This window comes from Cheilinus undulatus, linkage group 24 (assembly GCF_018320785.1).
Source record: "Cheilinus undulatus linkage group 24, ASM1832078v1, whole genome shotgun sequence".
NCBI classification, from domain to species: Eukaryota; Metazoa; Chordata; class Actinopteri; order Labriformes; family Labridae; genus Cheilinus; species Cheilinus undulatus.
The window spans coordinates 9170119-9196557 of record NC_054888.1 but is presented as its reverse complement, the minus strand read 5'-3'; the positions used below and the strand labels follow the sequence as shown (position 1 = coordinate 9196557).

General features: G+C 37.4%; 2 protein-coding genes across 4 annotated transcripts in view; both read left to right on the top strand.

The window, feature by feature from the left end:
* Nucleotides 1-1168: 1168 nt before the first annotated feature.
* On the top strand, nt 1169-10285 carry clic5a (chloride intracellular channel 5a). Its single transcript, XM_041781533.1, has 6 exons — nt 1169-1368; nt 4709-4818; nt 5732-5857; nt 5935-6041; nt 7657-7838; nt 7983-10285. The coding sequence occupies exons 1-6, from the start codon at nt 1312-1314 to the stop codon at nt 8145-8147; spliced, it is 747 nt and encodes a 248-aa protein (XP_041637467.1). The 5' UTR covers nt 1169-1311; the 3' UTR covers nt 8148-10285.
* Nucleotides 10286-13477: 3192 nt separating this feature from the next.
* mgat5 (alpha-1,6-mannosylglycoprotein 6-beta-N-acetylglucosaminyltransferase) overlaps nt 13478-26439 on the top strand; it is a 149987-nt gene continuing 137025 nt past the window's right edge. Inside the window, exons 1-2 of one of the 3 annotated variants that reach the window (XM_041782097.1) lie at nt 13478-13625; nt 14200-14252. The gene's annotated coding sequence lies outside the window, so the exon portion shown is untranslated. Of the gene's footprint in view, nt 13626-14199; nt 14253-25906; nt 25947-26439 lie in introns of those variants that run through there. The other 2 variants (XM_041782096.1, XM_041782098.1) reach the window with 2 other exon arrangements.

Sequence of the window (26439 nt, the reverse complement as noted above, 5' to 3'; positions counted from 1 at the left end):
TTCTTTGTTAGCTTTAGCTGCATTTGCTAATACTCATGTTTCTCAAGCGTGCTTAGCCATCGATAACAGCGCTTCATAGCTAACATAGTTACACAGCTAAAATTGGGCTCACAAAGCAGCTATGTAAGCTACATTCTCAATTATCTACTCCTGTGTTAGCTTAAGTAACATTTGCTGAAGCTCATGTTTATCAGGTAGAACATTACCTTGTTCTACGTTAGCTTAAGCTGTTTGCTAAAGCTTAGGTCGCAAAAGGTAACTTAGCTACATTGATGAATGTAGTAAAGTTAGGCTAGCTTAGCTTTAGCTTAAGCTAATAGGTTCTATTTAAGGGATTTCTGATTTCAACAGGTCTGGCAGTAATCAGGCCTGGGTGTGGCTAGTGAAGATAAACTCGGCTTTCCCAAAAATGCCGTACATATAACAGTTAGTTAATAATAGTTAGTTAATGAATTAAGAAGGGGGGGAATAGTTTTTTCACACAAGGCTAGGTAGCTTTGGATGACTTTTTACCTTAATAAATGAAATCGTCATTTAGAAGCTGCATTTTGCATACTCCAGCGCACTTGGAGTGATTTAAATATAACACTATATAAAATGAGTGTTTCTGGTAAAATTCTAAAGAGGTGAAGCTTTCCCCAAATCTACTGAGGGCACATGTTGGAGCTTAAACACTTAACTGGTCAAATGATGTAAATCTTTTAAAATGGGCCACACATGTTGAATTTAATTTGAAACAGAGGAAGTAGTAGCCTATTTGTTGCCGTAGCAGTTACTTACAGCACTTAACAGTGGGGTCATCTCTAAATGCCCATGCTCCTTGCACCTTGTGTTGGAACATTTAGGTGAAGCAGTGCTAACACAAGCTGAGAACGCACACACGGGACCCGTGGGTGCTGATGAGTCTTGGATGGAAATGATGACTCCTGATGATTCAAAGTCACTGGTTCCCAATCAGAGCTGTGAGAGATGGGAGGAGTAGGGTGCCCTTTGGTGACTTAGCCTGCCCTTTCCCTCCTGACTACATTAATGCCTTCAGTGACACCCCCCACCCCTCCTCCCCTCTCCACCCGAGGGGGTTATTTTTGCTCAGCACTGTCACGCCCTGAGTCCTGGGGTACAAATTCAAGCCTCTCTCTCTCTCCTGTTTCTACGCTCTCATGTTGGCTTTCGTCCTCAGCTGACACTCTAACACAGCTGCTATGGGACCAAGAAGCCTTCAACACATGGACTAGAAAACTAAAGTGTGACGGTTACTTATACATTTTTTGATACAAAACATACAGAAAGAGAGTTTTTTTTTCCTTGACCATGACAGACTCTGCAGCTGATGAAGACAAGGACCCTGATATTGAGCTGTTTGTCAAGGTGGGGAGATTTGTGTAACTCTATCTAATTTTCTCTAGTGGAATTCCTGCACAAATGTCACAATTGTGTCAGCATTCTGGCTGCAATAGTTAAGTTTAATTTGCATTCAGCCTCTGAAGAGCATTGACTGTATGGTTATGTGGGGCTGGCCCCTTTAAGCTAGAGCATGCCATGTTGTTGTTGTTGTGTGCTGATTTTCCATGTGTTAACCTGACACCCACGTGCATGGACAATCTCTCTTTTTCTCTCTCCTCATGAATTATTACGGGGCTCCTTTCAGTATTGAGAGCAGCAGCTTTAAATGGCCTGAAATTAATATAGGCCATGCACTGGTATGACAGTCACTTAACGATGTAAAGTTAGTATCTGTCTATGAAAAGTAATGTTTATCTTTTAATTGATTTTATAAATCAATCATGGTCAAAATAATTTGGCCTTTTTACCAAAAAATTACAAAAAAAAACCTCTTTAACGACAATGTCAAAACAGGTTTCTACAAAGTAATGCCAATTTAGTGAAATGATGTAAAATAAATGACTCTGAAATCCAACCCCTCTCAAGTGGCAACAGAGGGAGCTCATTAAATCTGGACTAGAGTTCGCCAAAATGCACTTGGGAGACTCCATAGTCAAGTGGAAGAAAGTTTGTTAGTCTGATGAGACTATAATGGTGCTTTCTGGCCTCAAACACACCATCTCCACTGTGAAGCACAGTGGTGGCAGCATCATGCTGTGGGGGTGCTTCTTGGCAGCCGACCCTGGAAAGTTTGTATGGGTAGGCTTTGAGAAAAAGTCTTGGAAAAAAAGCCCACTCTGACAGAACGATGAACTGATTGGATTTTGGATGTCAGGTTAAATGTCAAGGTCACCGGTACTTATGTTCAGCTCTCTCTTGTGAAGATGATAACTCAAGGGCACTTTGCAGGAGCCTCTTCAAGCTTGTCCACTCTGGTTTTAAAAGAAACTGTCATGGATATTGCTGTCAAAAGATCTGAATCTTTAATCGCAATTATTCTCTGAATTTCTATGGTTAATTGCGATTAATCGCACCCTTTTAAGCACATTTTAAAATTCTACTATTTTGTGTTTTTGTGTCATTTTGGATTTCTCTACTGTCTTAAAATAAATGTATTTGACTTCCTGTTTGGATACAGACCCATTTTTGTAGGTAGATTGAAGATGAGCCTAGCCACGGAAAAAGGAACTTGCTATGGATTTAAAGGACATGAAGGGACAGTAAATGAAGAAGCTGATGTGGCTTAACCAAAGTCAGCTGAAAGTGACCCTAAAGCATGCAACTGATTGCGATTAAAACATTTTAGTTGACTGACTGTGGACCTTGATTAATCACGATTAACTCGATTGATCTTGACACCCCTAGTCTTAAGTCAAGACCACTTGGGTTCATGTTCTAACTTTGCATGAATCTGCACTCTGATCAAATAGTAGACTGATAACTGATTGTCATAGATCAGGAGTGTCCAAACTATGGCCTAGGGGCCAAATATGGTCCAATTTTTAATCGGCCTGCAGCAAATCCTAGAAATAAAATGAAAAATGGCCCACATTTGAACATGAAGTGTGTGCTTGACTATATTGGGCTTCCTACTTTCAGTACAAGGTGGTGCTACTGTGGTAATTCTGTAAACAAACATTTTGACAAGAAGAATTTTTATGTTTTTGGTGTCTAACTCTACATGGTAATCAAACTGGCAACCAAAATTATAATAATATCTTATTTTCTAACTCCCTGATGGGTGACAGCAGCAAATAGCAGTACCAGTAATATTTCAGGGGCGGAGCCAGTGGTAGTTCAGGCCAAACAGGGCCCCCTGAAATCTGATTGGCCTCCCCAAGAACTTGGAATTGATTGTCTCTTGTCAGCCATTAAATTGAGCGTATAGCGTTAGTTCAGGCAGGCCACGGAGTTGACCACTGCCATAATCACGAGACCTCATTGGCTGATGGCCAGCAAATTTGCTTCAAGCATGCTATTGTCTAATTGCTCTCATACTGCCTTTTTAAACTGCTCTTGCCTGGTCATGCTCTGTCGCTCTCTCTAGAAGCTGCTCTTGCAACCCTCCTCCACCCCAGCTCCTCCTTTTTGCCTCTGACTTGAAAGGTCATATATCAGTGTGACTCATGTTCAACTCTTGTTTCTGAATGAGATAGCTCAAGAACGGTTTGAGGAATTTTCTTCAAACTTTGCATGAATGTTGTCTCAGACTCAAAGATGATCTGGTTAGATTTTTGTGGTTAGAGGTCAAAGGTCATTGAGATTTCTTTCATCCTTTGAGATATCTTAAGACTGCTTTAAGGGTTTATTTTTCAGACTTTGCATAAAATGTCTACTCTGACGTAGAAGTAGTTCTGGTTGTGCTTCATTTTACTATCATAACCGGCAATTTTAGTTGTTTTATCAAGATCCCAATGTCTCTATCGTAAGATAAAAAGGTGGGGTTTAATTTGAAAATGAGTGAATATTATAAAGGTCCTAAGAAAAAGACTAATAAGCATTATTAAAACTGGGTAAACATGATCAAAGAAAACATTGAGATTTCTTTCATCATGGATGCAAGGCTCCCTGGGTTAAACAAGCTCCTTTTTTGCCGACCTATTTCAATGTATGCTACATAGTATCACTGCATAATGCAACAGCTGTAGGCTAAATTAATTACAATATCTGCACTAATAAAGATGGTGCCAAACTGAATGCTTTGAAAATCTGCTTTCATGTTGCATGGAAATCCATAGACAGCATAACTGCATGTTATAGTAGCACTGCTTCCTCAAATGCACAGAAAATAAGATCATCACAATCCTGTGGATAGGAGATGCAAATGATTTTCAGTATACTGGATGAATTGTGTTTATGCAAATCAGTAAAATGAAGTAAAGATACATTTCCTTTCCATTTCCAGCAACAAATTCAGCATCATTAGAGTGACAACGAGTGTTTTGTAAAAGGATATGATTTCCATAGCTGATGCACGCTGATGATACAGTATTATGGGAACAAGCAGTCTAAACACTCAGTGAGGCGGCTAATGGAAGCAGTGTGGATTATTCATGTTGGACTAGGCGTCTCATTACAGTGTCCTATTGCAGCTTTACACACACACGGAAATGCACACATGCACATTCAATCGATGGCATCCTACTATAAGCAGCTATATAAGAGTATGGAAATGACTTTATGAATGGGTATGTGAAAAAGTGAGTGAGTCAGCACAAATACTTTGTTGGTGTAGTCAATGATAGTCAACACTCTTTGTGTGCTGAGCTTCAGTCATGCTTCGGTTTAGGTCTCACCACGTCTTTGTGCATGTTTGTGTTCACAGGCTGGAATCGACGGGGAGAGCATTGGAAACTGCCCCTTCTCACAGCGACTTTTCATGATCCTGTGGCTCAAAGGTGTAGTCTTCAATGTTACCACGGTTGACCTAAAGAGGTAATAACAGAGCATTTTACAACAAAATATGGCCTGCCTAATCTTTACACCAACATTGCATTCAAATACTTTAACCCTCAGGCCCTCCTAGAGCCCTTTTAGGGCTTTTTGACTGTATTTTTTTGCCTTACTTTGGCAGTTATCACGCTAAGATGGTGATATTTGACAAAGATGTTCATTTTTTTATGAATTTTTGATTTTTCTTTTTTATCCACACTGTGTTGACAGAATTTTCCACTGTGTAGACAAAAAACTCACACTCCCCCTCCTAAAGCCCTTTTAGGCCTCATTGACTACCATTAAAACCACTTGACCATTTTCATTCTACTGCCACTGCAATACAGAAATAAGAAATCATGTTAGTTCCTCTGTAATTCAGTCATTCAGAGCTAAAAATATTTACAAACCAAAAAATGCCGCCAAATTTCACAATTTTTCAGTTTTTTTTTTTTTTTACTTTTTTCAATGTAATTTATTTATTTATTTATTTATTGTTATTTAAACAAAACTTAATATTACACCAAAATCAGTGTTGCTGCTGATCATTGACATATCCAAGACTGATAATCCCTGCACAAAAACAATCTGCTTTGCATTTTTCAAATAGAAAACAATTATTTTTTTATGTCAGAAAATGTGGCATTATGTAAATAAACTGGCATTTATAGGATTAAATTTATGAAAAGTAATTCACATCTGCTATACATGACTAGTACTGGGGTTGAGGACCAAAAACTTTAAAAACTTTTTTTTTAAATTATTTTTAATACTTTTAAATATATCCAATGACCCAAAGGGGCTTTAAAAGGGAGAGTGTGATTTTTTTAAAGGAGGGCCTGGGGGTTAAATATTGCCATTTAAATTGAAAGACTATTCAAGGATGACTAAATTCCTCTCTGATGAATCAAATAAGGAAACCAGCTGACCTTCACAACCTGGCTCCAGGGACCCATCCACCCTTCCTTACCTTCCAGGGAGAGGTTCTCACCGATGTCAACAAAATAGAGGAGTATCTGGAGGAGAGGCTGGCTCCACCAAAGTATGCACCACATTCCTAAGCATAGAAAATTAAAGGGAGAAGAGTGTGAACGTTAACGCTTTGTCTCTGTTTCTTAGATATCCCAGACTAGCTGCAAAGAACCGTGAATCCAACACAGCTGGAAACGACATATTTGCCAAGTTCTCGGCCTACGTTAAAAACACAAAGCCAGATCAAAATCGAGGTAAGAGGATGTTTCTTGGCAGATGGCTGTCTATTAGGTGCTTGAGGTTTCTGCTTGGTCATTGGTGCAAAAATTTGCCCCATTCCTGACTGGTTATTTTTTGCGTATTTGTCACACTTAAATCAAGAAACCACTTGAACAGAACGTGTCTGACAAAGAGAAGTAAGCCTAAAGATCTCAAAAAGCAACACATCATGGTGCCATAAAGAAATTCAAGAACGTATGAGAAACAAATTAATATCTATCAGTCTGGAAAGAGTTGCAAAGACACTTCTGAGGCGTTCTTTAAGAGGAACCATGGTAAAAGCCATTATCCACAAATGTGGAAAATTTGGAATGGTGGTGAACTTTCCCAGGTGTGGCTTGCCTACCAAAATTACTCCAAGAGTGCATCCACGACCCATTCTGGAAAGCTTTTGGAAAGCTCAGTTCAGTTTCACAATGCCTGATTACTGCCAGACCTGTTCAATCAAGAAAACACGTAAAAACAAGAAGACCAAAGCGTCTCAGGGAGCAACACATTATAGCGTGATCTAAAGAGAACAGATAAGAAAAGAAGTCATTGACATATAACCATCTGGAAAGGGTTACAATCTATCTCTAAGGCTTTGGGACTCCAGTGAACCATGTTGAGAGCCATTACCCACAAATGGAGAAAATTTGGAACAGTGGTGAATCATCCCAGGAGTGGCCAGCCTACCAACATTATTCCAAGAGTCCATCAATGACTCATCAGGGAGGTCACAGAAGACACCAGAGGCCATTCTCAAGGTTTTGGGACTCTAGAAAAACACTGAAAATGCCATTACCCACAAATGGAGAAAACTTGGAACAGTGGTGAAGTGTTCAGCCTATCAAAATACTCCAAGAGTGCAACAACAACTCATTCAGGAGGTCATGGAAGAACTCAGAAGCCATTTGTAAGGTTTCAGGACTCCAGTGAACCATATCGAGAGCCATTATCCACAAATGGAGAAAACCTGCCAAAAATATCTTGATGATCCCCAAGACTTCAGGAGAATTATTCTGTGGACTGGTGAGAAAAAAGTTGAACTTTTGGGAAGATGTACATCCCGTTACATCTGGCATGCTTCAAGACCTAGACCACTTGCTTTAATTGACGGAACTATGAATTCTGCTTTCTACCAGAAAATCCTGAAGGAAAATGTCCAGCCACAGATTAATGACCTCAAGCTCAAGTGCAGTTGGGTTAGGCAGCAGGACAATGATCCAAAACACACCGGCAAGTCCACCTCTGAATGGAAAAAGAAAACACAAAATTAAGGTTTTGGTACAGCCTAGTCAAAGTCCAGCCTGATATCTATTTGAGATGGCCATTCATGTTTGAAAACTCTTTAATGTGGCTGAATTAAAACAATTATGCAAAGAATAGTGGGCTAAAATTCCTCCACAGTAATGTAAAAGACTTACTGCCAGTTAAAGCAAACACTTGCTTGCAGTATTGCTACATTCCTAGTCGCTGGTGATTTAATAAGGCCACAGTAAAAGGCTATATGATAACTTTTGATATCACGTTGTACTACCCAAAACTCCCACTAGATTACCAAATGAAATAGCTTTTGAAATTGTATTCTGTGTGATGTGTTTGTTTCAGCACTAGAAAAGAATCTAGACAAGGCCCTGGCAAAGCTGAATGACTACCTAAATAGTCCACTACCTGATGATGTTCAGTCTGGACGCCACAGTGGCGATGGACTGTCCGATCGCAAATACTTGGATGGGGATGAACTGACGCTGGCTGACTGTAATCTTTTGCCGAAGCTTCATGTCATGAAGGTAACCTGCTTTTGACACATTAATTTTCTTTTTGTTTATTTGATTTCTTTTGAGTTAATCCACATTCTCAGCCTGGCAATAATGTTGAAACTCTGAAAATTTATAGATCTGGTTGACTGATGTTACAAATATTTGTTTTGCCAGGTGGTTGCAAAGAAATACCGAAACTATGACATCCCGTCTGAATTCAGTGGGATATGGCGTTATCTTGGCAACGCCTACAGCCGAGATGAGTTCACAAACACGTGTGCGGCCGACATGGAAATTGAAGAAGCCTATAAGCCTGTAGCCAAGAGGTTGGGAAAATAAATGCATCACAATGGTCGCTATTGCTTGTCCCTCTCTCTTTGAAAAATTGTTAATTATCAATCACACCTTTTTTAAACTAAGTAACATAGATTTTAACATGCTAAATATTTTGAAACATATCAAACATAATGCCTTAAAGAAAGGACAAGTTTTAATTAATAAAGAGTTGTAGGCTAATTTTATTTAAGGTTCTGTGTAGCAATTTAAGCTAATAAAAAATGGCCATAAGGATGGGACAGACTGAAATAAATTGGTTTGTGATTATACTATTGTTATCTTTTAGAAATGATCATCTGATGTACCCTGTATTTGATTATCAGTTATTAAATCATAGCTTAGCAAAAACTGGGTATGCTATTTTGCACCTAAAAGCTTGCAGAGTGGTGTTTTTCTCATCTGTCCCAAACCATTAACACTGGAAGAATATTTTGACGATAACTGGTTTAAACTGTGTTTTTTAACTTAAATGTAAGCTGCATTCATTAGTAGCTATGTCTTGCTAACTCATGAAAAAAACCAAAGCTTGTTTTAATCACCGTGGAACACACTGGCAATGAACTACTTTAGCATGGTTCATGCTAGCACCTAAAGTACGATGCTGGTGACTCATTTCAGATCTTGATTTTCACAAGTTCACACTCCAGCAACTACAACAAATGTTACCCTAATGAGAGTATGCCAAAATATAAGTTAGTACTCAACTTTTTCTCACAATGTTATGAGTTAAAAGTATTGTTGGTAACTTGTTAAAGGACAGGACATAAGCTAAACTGCCATAGAGGGTTGTACTACGATGAAAAAGCAGCCTGATATCACATTTCTTGATGATACTGCTAACACTTGGAAACACAAGCTAATGTAGCATGCAGGAAAACTCAAATCATATCCTTCCTGATTCACTTAACTTTCACTTTTACAGTACTCTGGTTAAGGAAAAGTAAACTGAAAGCCTAAAAGTTAGCAAGAAAAAGTGTTTTTCAGGAGCTAATGGAGCTAGCTTAAAAAGAGAGCTAGCAACTAGCTAAATAACTCCCATTTGAGCTGGTTTTACTTTATGGTACAAAAAAAAATCTGCTTTTGTAATATATATTAAAGGTACATTGTTTTAAGAATACTCAAATATTTCAGTACACTATACTAGCATGTGTTTTGCAAACAGTGACTGTAAATGTGAAAATACTGCGATCTATGTTTGACTGAATTAACAGAATTAAATTGAGAAAGTTTTTCAACACAGCTAAACCACCATGGAGGGTTGTACTACAATGAAATAGCAGCCTGACATCATGTTGTCCTGATCCTACATCTAACACTGGGACAAACTAGCGAATGTAGCATGCTGGACTACTCGTACAGTGTGTCTCAAATTACAGGTAGTACACTGTATTACAGTACACAAAGACAGGACTGAGAACTTCATCAAGAGTTATTATCAGAAGTCGTGCACTGTGACTGCTGTTTTGCACTAACAGGAAGTGACAACTGTTTAACTGTTCTTCTACTTCTCTTTAAGCGGCATTGACGTTTGGCAATTATAATCAAAATTTGATGGCATTTTCACTCACTATTAGATTCATGTCACTAATTAACATTATTCCCTCAAACAAAATAAACTTCTTTTCCCTTAAATGCCTTTTCTTAAATAAAATCTGCTGCCACAGCTGATAACACGTTAGCTAGCTAGTGAATGCTAATGTTAGCTTGCGCGCTAGCATGCTAACAGTAAGACTTTCACAGAGCTCCTGTTTCAACTGAAAGCCTAAAAGTTAGCAAGACAAAAGTTTTTTAGGAGCTAACAGAGCTAGCTTAAACAGAAAGTACTCAAGAGGGGCCTTGCTGCCTTTCATTTCTGATGACCACTCTCATAGACTATTCATCTGACACACCATATATCTATTATATACCATATTTTTTTACATTACAAATGAAAAAACATTTCATGAACAAAATAGAATAAATATGTAATCAGATAAGCCAATTAAGCTAAGTTTGCTTTAGCAATGGAGCTTTAGTAAGCATAGCTAAAGCTAACACAGCTACATAGCTAACATAACTGCTTTGTGAGCTTACATAGATTCTTTGAGAGCTTAGCTTTAGCTAAGTTAGCTACATAGCTCTGTTAGATAAGTAGCTTTGTTAGCTAAGTAGCTCCATTATGTATAGCTTAGTTAGCTTTAACAATGTGAGCTTTAGCAAACGTAGCCAAAGCTAATGTAGATATGTAGATAATGTAGCTTGTATAGCTGCTTTGTGAGCTAAGCTGTGCTACATTAGCTTTGTAGCTTATAAAGCTAACAGAGCTACATTAGCTACGTCTACTGTGTTTGAATGTTTTCATGGAGGATGAGTTTTTTTTCCCTTTGCCAAACTGTTTACTCTGCTTCATTTAACGTTTTGTAATCAGGTTTTGCAGGTCAGGTTTTTAACTTTTAACTTTTGGTTAAAAGTTATCCTTTTTGGTATCCTATAATCATTACGCTAACCCTAAACGGAAGATTGATTAGATATTATTTGGAAGTTTTAGCGTCTTAGATTAATTGTCCATGAGAGTGGCTGTCAAAGATGAACGATGGGCTGCCAGACTGTCTTGAAGTGTGATGCTAGCTACTTAACGTTTGACTCATTTTGTCATTATTTATCTTAACTCAAAGACATATTGTTTTAAGAATACTTAGTCATTTTAAAGTCAGAGTTAGGTGAAAGAAAATTTGGTCTTGAAGCCAGTATTGCCTACTATTATGTTTTTAAAAAGTAGCTAATATACAAGACTGAATTAGCATTGTTAGCATTACTTGTTCTCCCACTTAGTTGCGAGTTACGTGTTTAAACATTAGTCTGCCATTTTAATATGCCTTAGATCCACAACAGCTTCTTTCCTTGACACCAGAAATGTACAAATTTTAAGTGCAGATCAAATTTAAAATACATATCTTATCACTTAATATGGATTTGTAGTGGAAAATATTGACAACTTTCACTATGTTTGAGCTATGGTATACTATTGTGCTAATGGTAAGACTGACAGGCCTAGCAATGGCCAACTGAAATAAACAAGCATATTTTAAGAGAGTGAGTTATAATTATGTCCCCTTTAACCCTTTTTCAATTAATTGTTTCAGATAATTGCATAGCAGGTTGGAATTAGCAACCAAGAAAGTAGCCTGCATGTACCTATGATTAAAAAAAAACAAAAAACCTGTATTTCATTTGAGTCACTGTCAGACTTCAGAAATGGGGTATTTTCTCTCTTAATGATGCTGTGACTCACTGATCTGATTTTATTATGCAATGGAGATACATTTTTTAGATTGCTCTTCAGATCAAATGCCTTACTTTCTCTGCCTCACTCTAACAAAACAACCTGTCAATCCATGCCTGAAATAGTCACAGTCCCATTTTATTAGCATAAAAGCAAAACAACAAACTGAGTTTACACACACACCACTGTGTTATTATGAGTAGTAAATGTATGCGTAATCACAAGTGCCTAAGAGGGAATCAAGCTTTGCCTTTAGCTTTTAATGCCTGTACTGTAAATGATATTTGAATGTTATATGATGCAATAACTGATATCATCAGAGGACTTCTTCCCCATGGAGCCTTGTGATAGTAATCTTAATGGACTATTTCTGTAAAGATTTGTTGTTCTATTCATATTCTTGATAATTACAACCCACTGTGTATATGTCACTTATTTGAATAATAAATCTATTTTCTCAGAGACTGAGTCTGAAGGTTGTGTTTTTCCCAGTCGTATTGATGTACAGCCCAAATCCCAAAAAAGGTGGGACGTGCTTTAAAATGAAAGTAAAGTCAGATTTTTGCATGCCATGAAAAATATGAGCTCTTCTTGAATTTGATGGCAGCAAAACATCTCGAAAAAGTAGGGACAGGGCCACATTCATTTTTGTGTCACGCGACCATAGTTTCCAAAAAAGACTTTCATATTGTGATTAATCTGACCACAGAACAGTTTTCCATTTTGCTTCCATCCACTTTAAATGAGCTTTGTCCCAAAGAAGACAGCAGGGATTTTGAGACCTATGGCTTCTTCTTTGCATTATGCAGCATTAACTTGCATTTGAGCTAGTTAATATTGACCTTTGACCTTGTCCCATGCACACAGATATTTCTCCAGGTTCTCTGAATATTTGGATGATATCACACACTCAAGATGTTGAAATATTCAAATTCGAGAGACCCTGCCTCTCTAAAATGCTCCTTTTATACCCAGTCATGTTACTGATCTGTCGCCAGTTAACCTTGTTAGTTGCAAAATGCTCCTCCAGGTGGTTTTCATTAGTACTGCTTACTTTTTCAGCCTTCTTGTTTCTCTAACAGAATTTTTTTGAGATATTTAGCAGCCATTAAGTTAAAGAGGAGCTAATATTTGTCATGAAATGGTAAAATATCTCAGTTTAAACATCTGACATGTTGTTTGCATTCTTTTATGAATGAAGTTTGGGTTTATGAGATTTGCAAATCATTGCATCCCGTTTTGTTTACCTTTTATGAAGAGCCCCAACTTTCTTGGAATTTCAGTCCTTTTCTCCTCACAGCAGGCCCACCTTTAACCATTAACCTTAGTTTGGATCTTCCCTCTATCTCAGTCTGAAAAAGAATACAAAAAGAGAGGTAATAACCAAACAAAATTTACCATGCCTTTAAGTAATTAATACTTTACATTTTAGCGCTTTTATCAAAACTTGAAAATCCTTATTTGTCCTTTAAATGATTCAGTAACTTCGCTTTCTTTCAGACTCAGCATCACCGCATAAATATACCGTAAGCCTGTGCTGTATAACCCTAAATTCTTTATTTGTCTGCTGACCAGCAGATGGCAGTAAACACAAAGCTTTTATTCCTATGTCATGGCATGACCATGGAGTTAGGGACCGTCCTAATGTGTGTGTCCCCGTATCGTTACACTACCTTGAAATACTATGCAGTTCTGGTTGGAAGTGGACAACACAGCAAGCTATTTGTAATTAAGCTAAATTAAATAACAGAAGACGTGTAAAGGGTTAAATGTGAATAAATAAAGCAACATATGTTATCTTTATAGATGTTAATAAAATAAGCCCCTTCCTACAGGGACTTGTTTTACATTTTAGTTTTGATTCGGTGAATCGTTACTTACGAAAACAAACATACCATTGTAAAAATATTAAATAGTCAACGAGTTTATGTTTTCCTCATAGTGTGGCTCTGCTTTGGTACATCTGCGTCCACAGCTGCTTGGCATGAAACCCTCTTCGTTTTTCTGCGGTGCATTAACAGTCAGACGGTCCCTAAACTGTCATTCGCGTTCTGCAAGTGGGCAGAGCAAACACAGACGCTCGTGCTCTGTGGCTGGAATCTCTTCTTTCCAGTCTGCTTCAACACATCGACGTCCCCACTCACTCATTCCCTGGATTTTAAGTCTCGTTTCCAGCTTACAACATCCCCGTGGGCTACCCGACGGCAACCGTTAGTAAGGTGAGCCCCTTTCTCCCAGCGTTAACGGCTCCGCAGCTCGTCTCGTGCTCCATTGTTCGGGGAAATAGTGCCAGGGGAAGAGGTGCAGTGTTTAGCGGTTCGGGAGTGGGCGACTTGTCATTGCGGCGCTGCTTGTGTTGTTGTGAAATGTGTGGTGGTCGACCGTAGCGGCTAGCACTCTCAAGCCTCGAAATGGGGCTAATGTAGCCGTAGAGGAGTGATAGCTTGTCTGTGCTTGTGCTAGCTGTGGACCTGGTTGGTAGTAAGGCTCCGCGGCTAACGTTAGCGTTTTTTTATAGCCAGTTAGGGAACCCGAACGTTAATAGCCGCATCGAGCTGGGGGTCTCATTGTCATTGAACGGTGGGGTTAGCTAGCTCGTAAAATAATTAAAATGTCCTAAAGCAAACATTAACAGTACAGCTGCTGTCGACAGGGGTCAATGTATAGGGAACATGTGTCGAACAGGTTGTTTAAGAATAACCTACAACTCCGAGTCAGCTTTCTTTGCTAATTTTTATGTTGTTAATTACGCACCAAGCTTTCGCAGCAATTTACGACTTCTTCACTCTTCAGGGTGACGGTGGAGGATGACGGACAGTCCCATTCACTTGAGTCTGCTACACATAGTAAGTAGCGGTAGAATTAACAAGGCATTTCTTTATTTTTCAGCCGCCAGAAATGATGTTATGTGACTCAGAGCATTAAAATTTGTCATGTTGTTTCATGTTGCTAAAGCTTTAAGCGTTAGCCTCCTTAGGATTAGGAAATGCACAGCTGGAAAAGAGTACCTGTACGACTGGCCAGTGGGACAACAAAGGGGTGTAGCAATGCCTCACAGTCATTTGACAAAAATAGGTGTTGTAATGTTTCTTTTATAAACCAAACAATGTATTTAAACGATTAAGGAAGTATTGAAATTCTTACATCTTTAGAAAAGTTTTAAAAATAGGTTAGATCATCAGTGTCACCTTTAATGTAGAGAAATATGCACTATTATATTAGTAACTAATCCTCCACATAATACTGTTCATTTATTATAAAGAAAAATGCATTTTTATTAAAAGAGAATTGACTGACTTATTTGTAAATTGTCTGTATAATGAGTATTGAAAACCAGCACCGATACCCATCCAATACCTACCAGACCAGATTACAACACAGATATCAATACTTAATTTTGATACCCTGCCACCCAATTAAAGGCAAGAGATACTTAAGGAATTTGTGTGACTTGTGTGTTAAGTTACACCAGGTTGCTTTCCATATCCAGTGTTCGACTGGCACCTTAGAAAGATATTTCTAACAGTCATTTATGATACCCAGACAGCTTTTCTTCTCCCGCTGACGCTCAACACAGGAATCTTTCTGTCAACGCTTGCTGTGTCTGAATGCCATTTAAACACGGCACTGGCCCTGTATAAAAAGTATCAACTTATCATGGTATTGGTACCTGCAGATGTTAGCTTAAAAAGTGAATTATTATATTGGCAGTAGGGCTGAATGATTTGGGAAAATAATCTAATTGTGATTTTTTTCACCCAACATTGCGATTGAAATTTAACATGTGATTATTCCTCAGGTTCCTCATCTTATAAATCCTTCTGTATTATAACACACAAAGCTATTCCCCCCATAAATTTATATGGAATCTCCCAAAATTTACAAATAAATGTAAAAAAAAAATTCTAAGAAAATAACTAAAAATCAAAAACCTGCCCCATCACCCAAAAAGTCAAATCTAATTCCCCCCAAAAAATTCAAATAAATTCCTCAAATTTTCGTTAAAAAAAAAAAAATATATATATATATATATATATATATATATATATATATATATATATATATATATATATATATACACAAAACAAAAGCACCCCCCCCCCAAAAAAAAACAAACCATCTTCTTAAAAATTTACAAATAAATTTTTTAAATTTTCCTGAAATTACCTAAAGGGTTTCAAAACTAATTCTCCCAGAAATTTGAATCAGATTTCCCTGAATTTACAAATGTTAAAAATTTCCATAAAAATACCAAAAATTTTCTAAAAAATTTTTCCAAAGAAATTCAAATCAAATTCCCAAAAATTTACAGATAAATTTATCAAATTTTCAAGAAGACACTGTAAATTTTCAAAGCAAATTTCCCCCCAAAAATTCAAAGCAAATTCCTAAAAATGTCAAAATCAAAATATTTCAAAATTTGGAAGCAAAAATCCCTCCAGAATACAAATCAATCTAAAAAAAAGTCTTATTGCAATAATTTTGTCCAATAGTGCAAATTTGACATGAATTGTAATGGAGTGATAATTTTATGGATTTCTTATTTTGAAGAAGTCAAAAATATACAAAAATAAGGAAAGTAGGAACTTCTGTCTGTTATTCTAGAAAATATTGGCACTTGAATGTTTGCATTATGTGTGGAGCAAAAAAACCTCTGCTTAAAAAAATGTATTAAACAGGTATTTCAAAATACATTTATAAGCACAAGGAACTTTACTTCACAGTCCCAGAACCTTTATGATAATAGTTTAGTATCATTGCTTATATTAAATCAGGGAGGAGCACACGTATGCGCCATAGACAGAGAGGAAAAAGAGAGGAACTTTGTTTGCTCCTCTGTCCTGAAATAGCTCAGTTTACTTATTAAGTGTAACTTTAAATCACTTCTGTAAAAGTTGTCTTATAAAAGTCATTGTTTTTAGATTGAACGTTTTAAGGACTGAAGTTTTAGACTTGAACTACATTTAAAATTGGTATCAGTATCGGCTAAAATTGATCTGTAAACATTGGCAGATGGGATGTTGACAAAAATCCAGTATCCTTCCTTTAACCCCAGTATTGTGGAACTGCATGGTTCCCAGATTTATCTGTCTTTTTCTGCCGCCCCCCCCGGCAGACGAAAGCCCCTACTCATTACCGGTCACATCAACATATATTCGTATAAATATACAAAGAAAAACCTTGTTGTTGCAGAGAAGCTGAGGGCTAGGCATGACTTTTCTGTAGGGATGCACAGATACTGATACCAGTGTCAGGTATCAGTGCTGAAACCAGGCCTACTGCAGTCTGTATGTGAGTATGTAGTCAAAGTAGGCATCGGTGCATCTCCCTTATTTTCTTGTCTTTGTTTAAGTTGTCGTGACGTCTGCTCTTGATTCATTGTTTGCCTTACATTTACCTGGAAGTCCTCCGGCAAAATTTGCAATGCTTCTCCAGTAGTGCAATATGATACACACTGGGCCTCACTGACTGATATCCTCCTGAAGCCGTTCCTAAGAAAGTGTCTGAGACAGGGGTGGTAAACTCAATCACAGCAGGGGCTGGACTCTGGGTTTTAGTCGAACCTGAGAGCCTAACAAGGTCAACATTTAACCATAACTGTCAACCTCATTTTCACCAGTAATAAAATATTAAAAAAACAGCACTGATGATGAATCATTTGGAAATTATTAAAAAAAGTAAAAATGGTAAGTTTAAAGTCTCAAATCTGATTAAAAGATCAGAACACAATATTAAGAATAGAAAAATAATGTTTTTAAAGAGCAGATGTATAAGGAGAAAGTTGAATTCATACATTTGAAAGGTCAAAATATGAGATCAAATTTGAAATCATGAGTTTAAAAAAATTTTATTAAAAAGCCAAAATTAGGAGTGGAAAATGTGAAAATATGAGCTAGAATCCAAAATGATGATTTAAAAAGTTAAAAATAAGACTTAAATTTAAAATTGAAAGTCTTACAGGTCAAAATATGATATCAAAAGTAAAAATAGTTCATTCAATATGTCAAAATATGAGACAAAAAATTGAAATCATGAGTTTAAACGTCAAAATACGGCATTAAAAAGCCAACGTAAGGAGTTGAAAAGGTCAAAATATGACATAAAAAATAAAATTGGGAATGTAAGAGATAAAAATGTGATATATAAAGTCCAAATTATTATTAGCTGAAAAGGTCAAAGTAAGACACTAAATGTAAAATATGATATAAAAACACAAATTAATTCCTTTCCCCACATTCTTGAATTTTTAATGAATTTTTTCTTACCCTTTAATTTTTCAGGTTTTTATGGCTTAACAAGGATATTTTAAATAATCTAGTTGAACTTAACATTATTATACAGGAGGAAATCTGCAGGCCTCATACTGGTGGGCCAGTTAGAATACAAATATGATATGGTATGATCTTGTGGGTCGGATATAATCGTTCCACGGGCCGGATTTGGACCCTGGGCCTTGAGTTTGACACTCCTGGTCTGAGAGAAACCTATGTGGGATTCTTAAACTGCACCCGTGTTCTTAAGTTAAGAAATACCAGGTGCTTGTAGCTGGAAGCACATTTCTCCTAATTAGCATAGAGAAATGCTCCTTTAAGGACGTGAGACTGCAGGGCAGTGTGCAAACAAGGAAGGCACGAAGGTACGATCAAATGAATTAAGGAAGAAAAACAGTTAAGCCCAGTTTCTATCAGCATAAGAAACAGCAGAAGCAGCAGGAAAACACTAAGTCAGGGGAGCCCAGGCTTAGGCGCTGATTGGCAGGTAATCATGTCACATCTAGCCAATCAGATTGTTTTGTATGCTGGACATTCGACGAGACTTTGCAGAGTGAAACACTGGCTCTCGTAGAGCTACGTGCAACGATTCTGTGCTGCATGTTTTAAGACTGTTTGATAAGGACCACTTAAAGTGTACTAAGTATGTAGGGACAGTGCAAAGTGATTTCCTGCCCTAGGTCACTCACAGAAGCACTTAGCTCATCAGTGGAGTCCAGTAATTCTTCAGTAGCTTCATGTAATCAGGTTATGACATGCTAATTTAATTATGTGAGATGTATCTTTGTCATTAACATGCAGCCTGCACATGCAGTTGTGTTTGCTTTCAACAAGGAGCTTTTCAAATCATCTTTAAAAGATTATCCCACACAGAGGTCAGGACGGTAAAATATATATTATCTCAGCCAGTGTGACCCGGTGAACACTTCCCTGATCTCTGGATGTAGAGAAAGCTGAGTGAGCATAGTGACCATCCCGAGGTGAGCTGCCAACTGCCCCTGGCTTTATAAAGAGCTCTTTCAGGCACCTTTCTGCTGGAGCCTCAGGATTATAAATTCTAAGGAAAAGGAGCTTTGCCTTGGTGGCATGCTTCACTGGGAAGAAATGGTCGCAGGGGGGTGTGTTTGCGAATGCTTGGGGTGGAAATGCAGTGGAGGGATGAGGAAGGGAGATTGAATATGGAGGCATCAGGGAGAAGTGGGCTGCAGTGATGGATGCAGAACACTTGGCCTTTCTGTGATTAAAGGCCTCCTGTTCCCACGCACACACACACATTTCTTATTGGAGGTCAAAGTCGGGTTTGAAATCAGCTTTTTAGAGGAAGATTGTGCCATGAGCAGCCTCACTCCACCTACTAGTCAGTCCACTCTTAAGAGGTCCTTCTATCACACAACGCAAAAACGCTTCATTAGTCAGTCTGCTGTTTGGATCTCTGCTCATTTATCCACGCGCCACATCTGAGCAGCACACATACGCAAACATACACAACATACATATCTGATATGATGATATTTACAAATTGATGTCTACTGATACCAATTTTTAAATGTAGTTCAGACCAAAAACTTCAGTCCTTAAAAACTTGATTTAAAGATGGAGGATGAACAAATCACCTAATTTCAGTCCTTTAAAAAATGATGATGAATAAAGAAAAAGACTTCAGCTGACCCTAACCCTGACTCATTTGTTAATACGGTCAGTATGTACAGTGTTTATGTAAGCAAACTTTTATAACCAAAACATTTGAATTTTTCATATCTACTGATGCCGATATACCAAAAATCCCGAAAATTTATGAGAAAAATATCAGAATTCTGCTATTTTCTCCAGAATTCTGACATTTTTCTTGGAATACTGATATTTACATCAAAAGTCTGGAAGAAAAAATCAGAAACCTGACAATAAAGTTAGGATTTTGAAACCATAGACTAGGGACCATCAAGTACATTTACACAAGGGCCAGATTTAGCCTTGGCAGAAACTCTGGGGGCCGGACTTTTCAAATGAACAGAAATTAAATTTTAATTTTTTGCCACTTTTCACCCATTTGCCACTCTTTAACCCCTTTTTTGCACTTTTCTTGCTAATTATTGTCCCTGTGTGCTAATCATTAGCACCTTTCCACCACTGTGCCAGGCTATTTTTGCTAAATGTTTGCCATCTTTTGCCCCTTTTTGATACTTCAACCCAATTTTTGCCACTCTTTAATCCCCTTTGTGCCACTTTTTTTTGTTTTTTTTAAGATTTATTTTTGGGCTTTTTCGTGCCTTTATAAGAGAGAGAGGACAGTGGATAGAGTCGGAAACAGGGAAGAGGGGAGAGACATGCAGGAAATAGTGCCACTGGCCGGTTTCGAACCCGGGTCGCCTATGTACATGGTGCGCACCTTAACCACTCGACTACCGCCGCGCCCTGTGCCACATTTCTAGTGTTTTTACCATTTTTTAAATCTATTTTCATTACATTTTTGCACTTTCTTGCTAATTTTGACCCATCTTTCGTACTTCTTTCCCCTTCTTTACCACATTTTAACCTCTTTTCACCACTTTTCTTGCTAAATTCTGTCACTTTGTGCCACACTGTAACCCATTTTGCCACTTATCTCCCATTTTTACTACTTTCTAACCCCTTTTCACCACTTAATCTGTCAATTTTTGCACCATTTCTGACAACTTTAACGCTTTTTTTTTTTTAAAGAAAAAAATTACTAAAAATGGCTGACAAGTAAATTTCTATAAAGAATGATCAAATATTAGGCCTAAGTCATTCTAAAACTACTTCACTATTAATTGTTTTTGTGATGGATTCAACAACTGCAGGCATGTAAAGCCATCAACATCTTCTTTTACTGCTTTTATGAATTTAATGATCTTCCAGGGGGCCAGACAGGAAGCTTTGGGGGGCCTGATACGGCCCCCGAGCCGCCAGTTGATGATCAGTGCCAAAGACATTCTTCATATCCAGGACAGTGACTTCAGAAATGAAGATGTAATACGGGGAAGATAAAGGCTTCAAAAAGCGTTAACTGCAATCTCAAATATGAATTATTTCCTGTTTTATTCAGAGGTCGAAGGTTCAACGTTGGACTTTTTTTGGACACAAAACTTTCTTCTGTCTGTCTCACAGTGTGGCATTTTTAAGGTGTCTTCTTCTTTCTGTCACCAAAAGCGCGTGGGTAAAGCTTTCTAATGAAGACTGTGTCAGCGACAGTAATAAGGTGCAGTCCTAGTAATTACTGTTTGAAGTCTGCATGTTCAGACTGGCTGAAATGCGCTGATTTAGTCGTTTTAAAGTCTCTAATCAAGTGTGACTCCAGAGTTTTCTACATTTGCTGCTGCTTCAACAAAAATAAGACGAGAAAATGTGTCAGGCGGGAGATTGTGTTGTTATATTTTGTACGTCACAAGGATAAAAAATGAGGACGTTTTGCCACTCCTGACTTCTTTAAAGGGTTTTAAGGGATTTTGCTTGCATTAGGAGTGGAAATCTGAATTGGGATTAGTTTTATGTTGGGGAAAGTGTTATGAGTTCAGCGTGGGGGTTTGGGATTTAATGTTGTTGCTGAAGCCCTCACAGGCATGCTGATATTTATGTGTGTTTATGGGAATATGTGACATACATGACACGTTATCGCTGGAATTCTAAAAAACAACATGAAAATAGTTAGCTGCTTTCCGTACCTATCTGTTGTAGCTCTACATGTTGAAACCCGGCTGAGTTGTGTTGAACAAAAGCTTGTATGTGGTGATGACAGGAAAAAGGAAGCATCTCATCTACAATTCAAAGCTACACTTGTCATCGAGCTTGTTTTTCGACATGCAGGTCATGTTCACAGTGGTCTAGTCTGCTCTCTCATGACGTGTTGTGGCAGGTTGAAGCTGTCAGTGCTGGTGTGAGGAAAGTGAAACCCAAGCAGTAGTTTCCTCCACTCGACTTTTAATCCAGCTTTGCCGCTCCAGAGATTCACCTTGGTTGTGTTGGTGTTTATTGCCTCTGATATAAACATTTATTTATCTTTATTTGTATGGTGCCAATTTATAACTGAAGTTATCTCAAGAACCTCAAAACCAAAAACAAAAAATCATGTTTGATACCCTAAATCTGGTTTGTTTGGTTTGCGTGAGTGCGCCATACCGTGCTCATATAGAAGGTTTTTTTTTTTTTTTTAGTATTTCTTTGATATCAGTGATATCAACCATTATGTGGCTCCACTAGTACTCAATTTTTCAGTGCTAGTACGTGACTATGGTCAGGGTCAACCTCATTTTCATCAGTAATGAATTATGGGAAAAAACTTGGCACTGATGATTTAGAGGTTTAAGAAAATCAAAATGAGTATAGAGGCTCAAAATGTGACATAAGTCAGAGTCAAACTTACTAGCCCAAAAGGTCCAAACACAAATTAGAAGTCAAATACAATGTTTTTAAAGGTAAAATATGAGGAAAAAAGTCAAAACGTGAGATAAGATTCAAAATCACAAGTTTAAAAATCAAAAATATGACATAGAAAGTTGGAATGATGCATTTAAAAGGTCAAAATGTGAGATTAAAGTTGGGATCATGAGTTTTAAGGTTCAGAATGTGAGATTAAAGTAGCAGTTATGAGTTTTAAATGACAAAATATGAGATTAAAGTCAGAATCATGAGTTTTAAAAGAAAAAATGTGAGATAGAAAGTTGAAATCATGCATTTATAAGGTCGAAATGTGAGATCAAAGCTGGGGTCATGAGTTTTAAAGGTCAAAGTATGAGATAGAAAGTTGTAATCATGAATCTTAAAAGTCAAAATATGAGATTAAAGTTGGAATCATGAATTTTAAAAGTCAAAATGTGAGATTAAAGTTGGAATCATGAATCTTAAAGGGAAAAATATGAGATTTAAGTCAGAAATTATGAGTTTTAAAAGCAAAAATATGAGATAGAAAGGTGAAATGATGACTTAACAAAAAATACAAAATATGAGATGAAAGTCGGAATCATGAGTTTTAAAGGTCAAAATATGGGATTTAAAGTTAAAGTTGTACTTAAAGTAAAGAAAATGGGCTTTTAAAGGTCAAACTCTGACATAAAAATCAAAATTGTGAGTTTAAAAGGTTTAAAAATGTTTAAAAGTCTGAGATAAAAAAGTCAAAACTTAGTTGAAAAAGTCAAAACCCGAAAAATAAAAATCTGTATGTTTTTAAAAGGCAAAAATATGAGCTAGAAAGTTGAAATATTAAATTTTAAGGGTCAGAATATGAGATGAAATTGGATATTATGACTTAAAAGTCAAAATATGGGTTGAAATTTAAAATTGTGAGTTTTGAAGGTCAAAATATGGGATTGAAGGTCAAAGGTAGGAGTTGAAAATGTCAAAATGTAAGATTACATTTGAAATCATGAGTTTAAAAGATCAAAATATGTCTTAAGACTTACAATTGTGAATCTATAAGGTCAAAATTATGAACTGAAGGTCAAAATATGACATAGAAAGAAGTCATAATTGTGAGATTCAGAATTGAAAATATGAAAACACAAATTAAAGCCTTTTCCTTCATTCCTGACTTTTTATCTAGTTATTTTTAATCTTTACTTTTTCTGATTTGTATGACCTAATGAGGATTTTTAAATCATCAAGGATAAGTTTACATTTTTAAAATCTACACCAATGACTGGATTTGGCCCTTGAGGTTGACACCTTGGATTTAAAAGCTTTCTAGGACTACTAGTAAGGCTAAAACAGTCTAAAGGTAGCCCCAGGGTAGATTTTTACATTTACTGGTAGTACTAGTCTGTCCTTTCTAGTGGAGCCACAACATGGTTGATAATGATATCAAATACAAGCTAAAAAGGCTTCCACAGAAGCTCAGCTCTGTACACTTCCTGATCTCTGGCGAGGATGGAAGACGTGCGCTTGGGCATGGTGTGATTGCTCATGTGTGAGCGCTACCTGGAAATGACGTTTAACTGATGACTGTTCGTCTCAACGATCGTTTTAAACAATAGAGATATGTAGAGAGCCGTATCAGGTCTGAACGAGCCAAAATAGCCCAAAGTGCGTGAAGTTTCTGTCGTTTTGTCCGTGTATTTTTTCCACTGTGCTGACTCTGTAAGGCCGTGCTTCTTGTAAACGGTTTGACTCATGAGATGACCAGGCCCAGTTAGGCCTGGAGCGATGTAAGAGCAGGCCGGGGGGGGACTGGGGCAACTGGCACTAGTCTGAGTGTCCCCTTAAGCAGGAAACTTCAGCATTTTCCCTGACAGCGGCTCATCCAGCCTGTTTTCCTCCTCCTAATCGAAAAAGTGCTGAGGCGATTCCTTTTGTGAGTCCAATCCAAGGTTCACTGATTCTCACCCAGACTTTGCAGCGTGAGCTTTCCAGAGAATCTGCCCCATCAGATCAGCCTGTTCCTGAACGGTCTCACGTGGTCACAGCTGATTGGACTGAGGCTTCAGCTCTGGAGCTGGACCTCCTCCTGCGAAGAACAGGGTTCTAGTTTTAATGTCAGATGTTCTCATCGGGTTGTGAACAGCTAAATCCAGGGATGTTGTGAGGAAGTGTTAAGACCATTACACACATGCTCTGCACCACTAAACATGTCTGGACATGATAACCCTGAGGAGCTACATGTAAGGAAACAAATGTTTATTTCAGCTCAGCTGGACTCTGCCAGCCCTCTTGTAGAAAGTCTGTAACAGAAGATAGGTAGCTGCCCACAGCATTCACCAGGAGCCAGTGAAAAAGTGTTAACCCTTTTTAATATTGACCAAAGTTTTAATTTGAAAAGATAAAAGATTTCTTGATTGAATTTAATTTTCAAAATGAAAGATAAGCGTTGTTCGATACCAACATTTTAGATTTAGAACAGTTTCCAAACCCTGTTTGAAACCACCTCCAACACCCATGTTTAGTTATTACTTGTCTTTAATTGCCAAAATTTGTAAGCAGACTCCTACATGCTTTAAAATTTCACAAACAGTGCTCTTTCTCTTTCCCTTTTGGCAGCTTCAGTGAAAAATCTGACTCAAGATTTCTGATTTCTTCTGAAGCTTTCTGTTGACCATTAAAATAATGGCTTGTATTGCTGGTAAATGTCATTGAAAAGTTTTGAGGAATCAAATTTTGAAAGTTGACGTAAAATAATTCAGTATTATGTGTTCCAGTCTGGTTGTATCAACGTGCAGGGTTAAAAAAATCCAGTGAGATAATTCGATTTTTGCAGTTTTGTAAGCATAAAACAGTCCAAGAACACAGAACATAGTTCCAAAACTGTGGGGGTTTACAAAGGAGCCAGTGTTTGTTAATGGTAGATTAAAGCTTTTGCTAGCCTTTAGGAACAGAGAATTTTATTATTTTAGTATTTTAGTATTTTTGCTTGTTTTTTTTCCCCAAAATAAGCTAAACATAAGAGAGAGAAAAAAAAAATTAATCACAGGGTCATTTTGTTAGCAGGTGTGATGTTAGCTTGATATAGGGTGTAGAGCAGGGTTGTCGAAGTCAAAATGATAAGTTTAAAGGCTCAAATCTGAGATAAAAATTCTAATTTATTTGTTCAAAAGATCAGAACACAATATTAGAAATAGAAAAATAATGTTTTTAAATAGCAAATATATGAGGAGAAGGTTAAAATCATATGTTTTAAAGGTCAAAATATGAGATCAAATTTGAAATCATGAGTTTAAAAGTCAAAATATGATTTAAAATAAAAAAAAAGAGCCTGATTGGTCCAAATATTGGATTAAAAAAAAAAAAAAAAAATTAGGAGTTGCTAGCGCCGCCAGCCCTTGTTCCTCTTTGCAGATTAGTATGGCGCTTTGATATGTAGCTTTTTCACTTCGGTTGAGTAGCTCTACGTAAGTTCAACCCCCAACAGCCTACGTACCGCTTTATTTCCATTTACTACTATTAAAAAAACTGTCATACCTCACTGTTCCTACAACACGCTAACTGCTAAGTTTCCCATATTTACATGCGGTGAAGTGCTGGGGGAAACTCAAGACAGGAAGTCAGCATCTGTTAACTGAAGCTACTGGTGGCGGGAGGTTCATTACCATGTAAAAAAGCCTTCAAGACCGGGATTTCAACCCTGTGTTTTTTAAAAACCAAAGATAATTCCGGCTAATTTGATAAACGAATTTAACTGATTTAAAGTCTGTTTTACATTGAGGATCATTTTGTCCCAGGTTGGTGAACCTCTCCCCATCTTTACTTCTGAAAGGTGGTTGCTGTTTCTCAGGATCCTTGAAAGGCCGTTTCTGAAGGACACTACGTCATCAACTGCCGTCACAGGTCTGTCCCAATATTTGGGATCCTCAAAAGTTTTCCAAGAACTCTGTCCTTCAAACCGAGGATGCACATGTGTATCCTCTGCTTGTAGGAATTACCCACAACCCAATGGGCACAGGTCATGGTGTCCCTAATTTCCAAAATGAATCTTGATCCATCTGACCACAGAACAGTTTTCCATTTTACCTCAGTCCACTTTAAATGACTGTTGACCCAGAAGAGACAGCCAATTGTGCTGAGACTATGATTTCTGGAAGCGTTTTTGAGATTTGCATTTACACCGTGTCCCAACTTTTTTGAAATTAGGGTTGTAGTTAATTTTATATGAATGTTAGATGTTCCTCCTAGGTTTCGAGTGAACTCTCTACATTGTGTCAGTTATTCTATGTATAGAGACCACAGCACCCAAGCCAAACTTCCCCTGCAGGACGACAAAGTTTGCTCTTCCTCTTCTTGCTCTCTCTTTAACTAGTTTTTAATTAAGGCTTTAAAATAC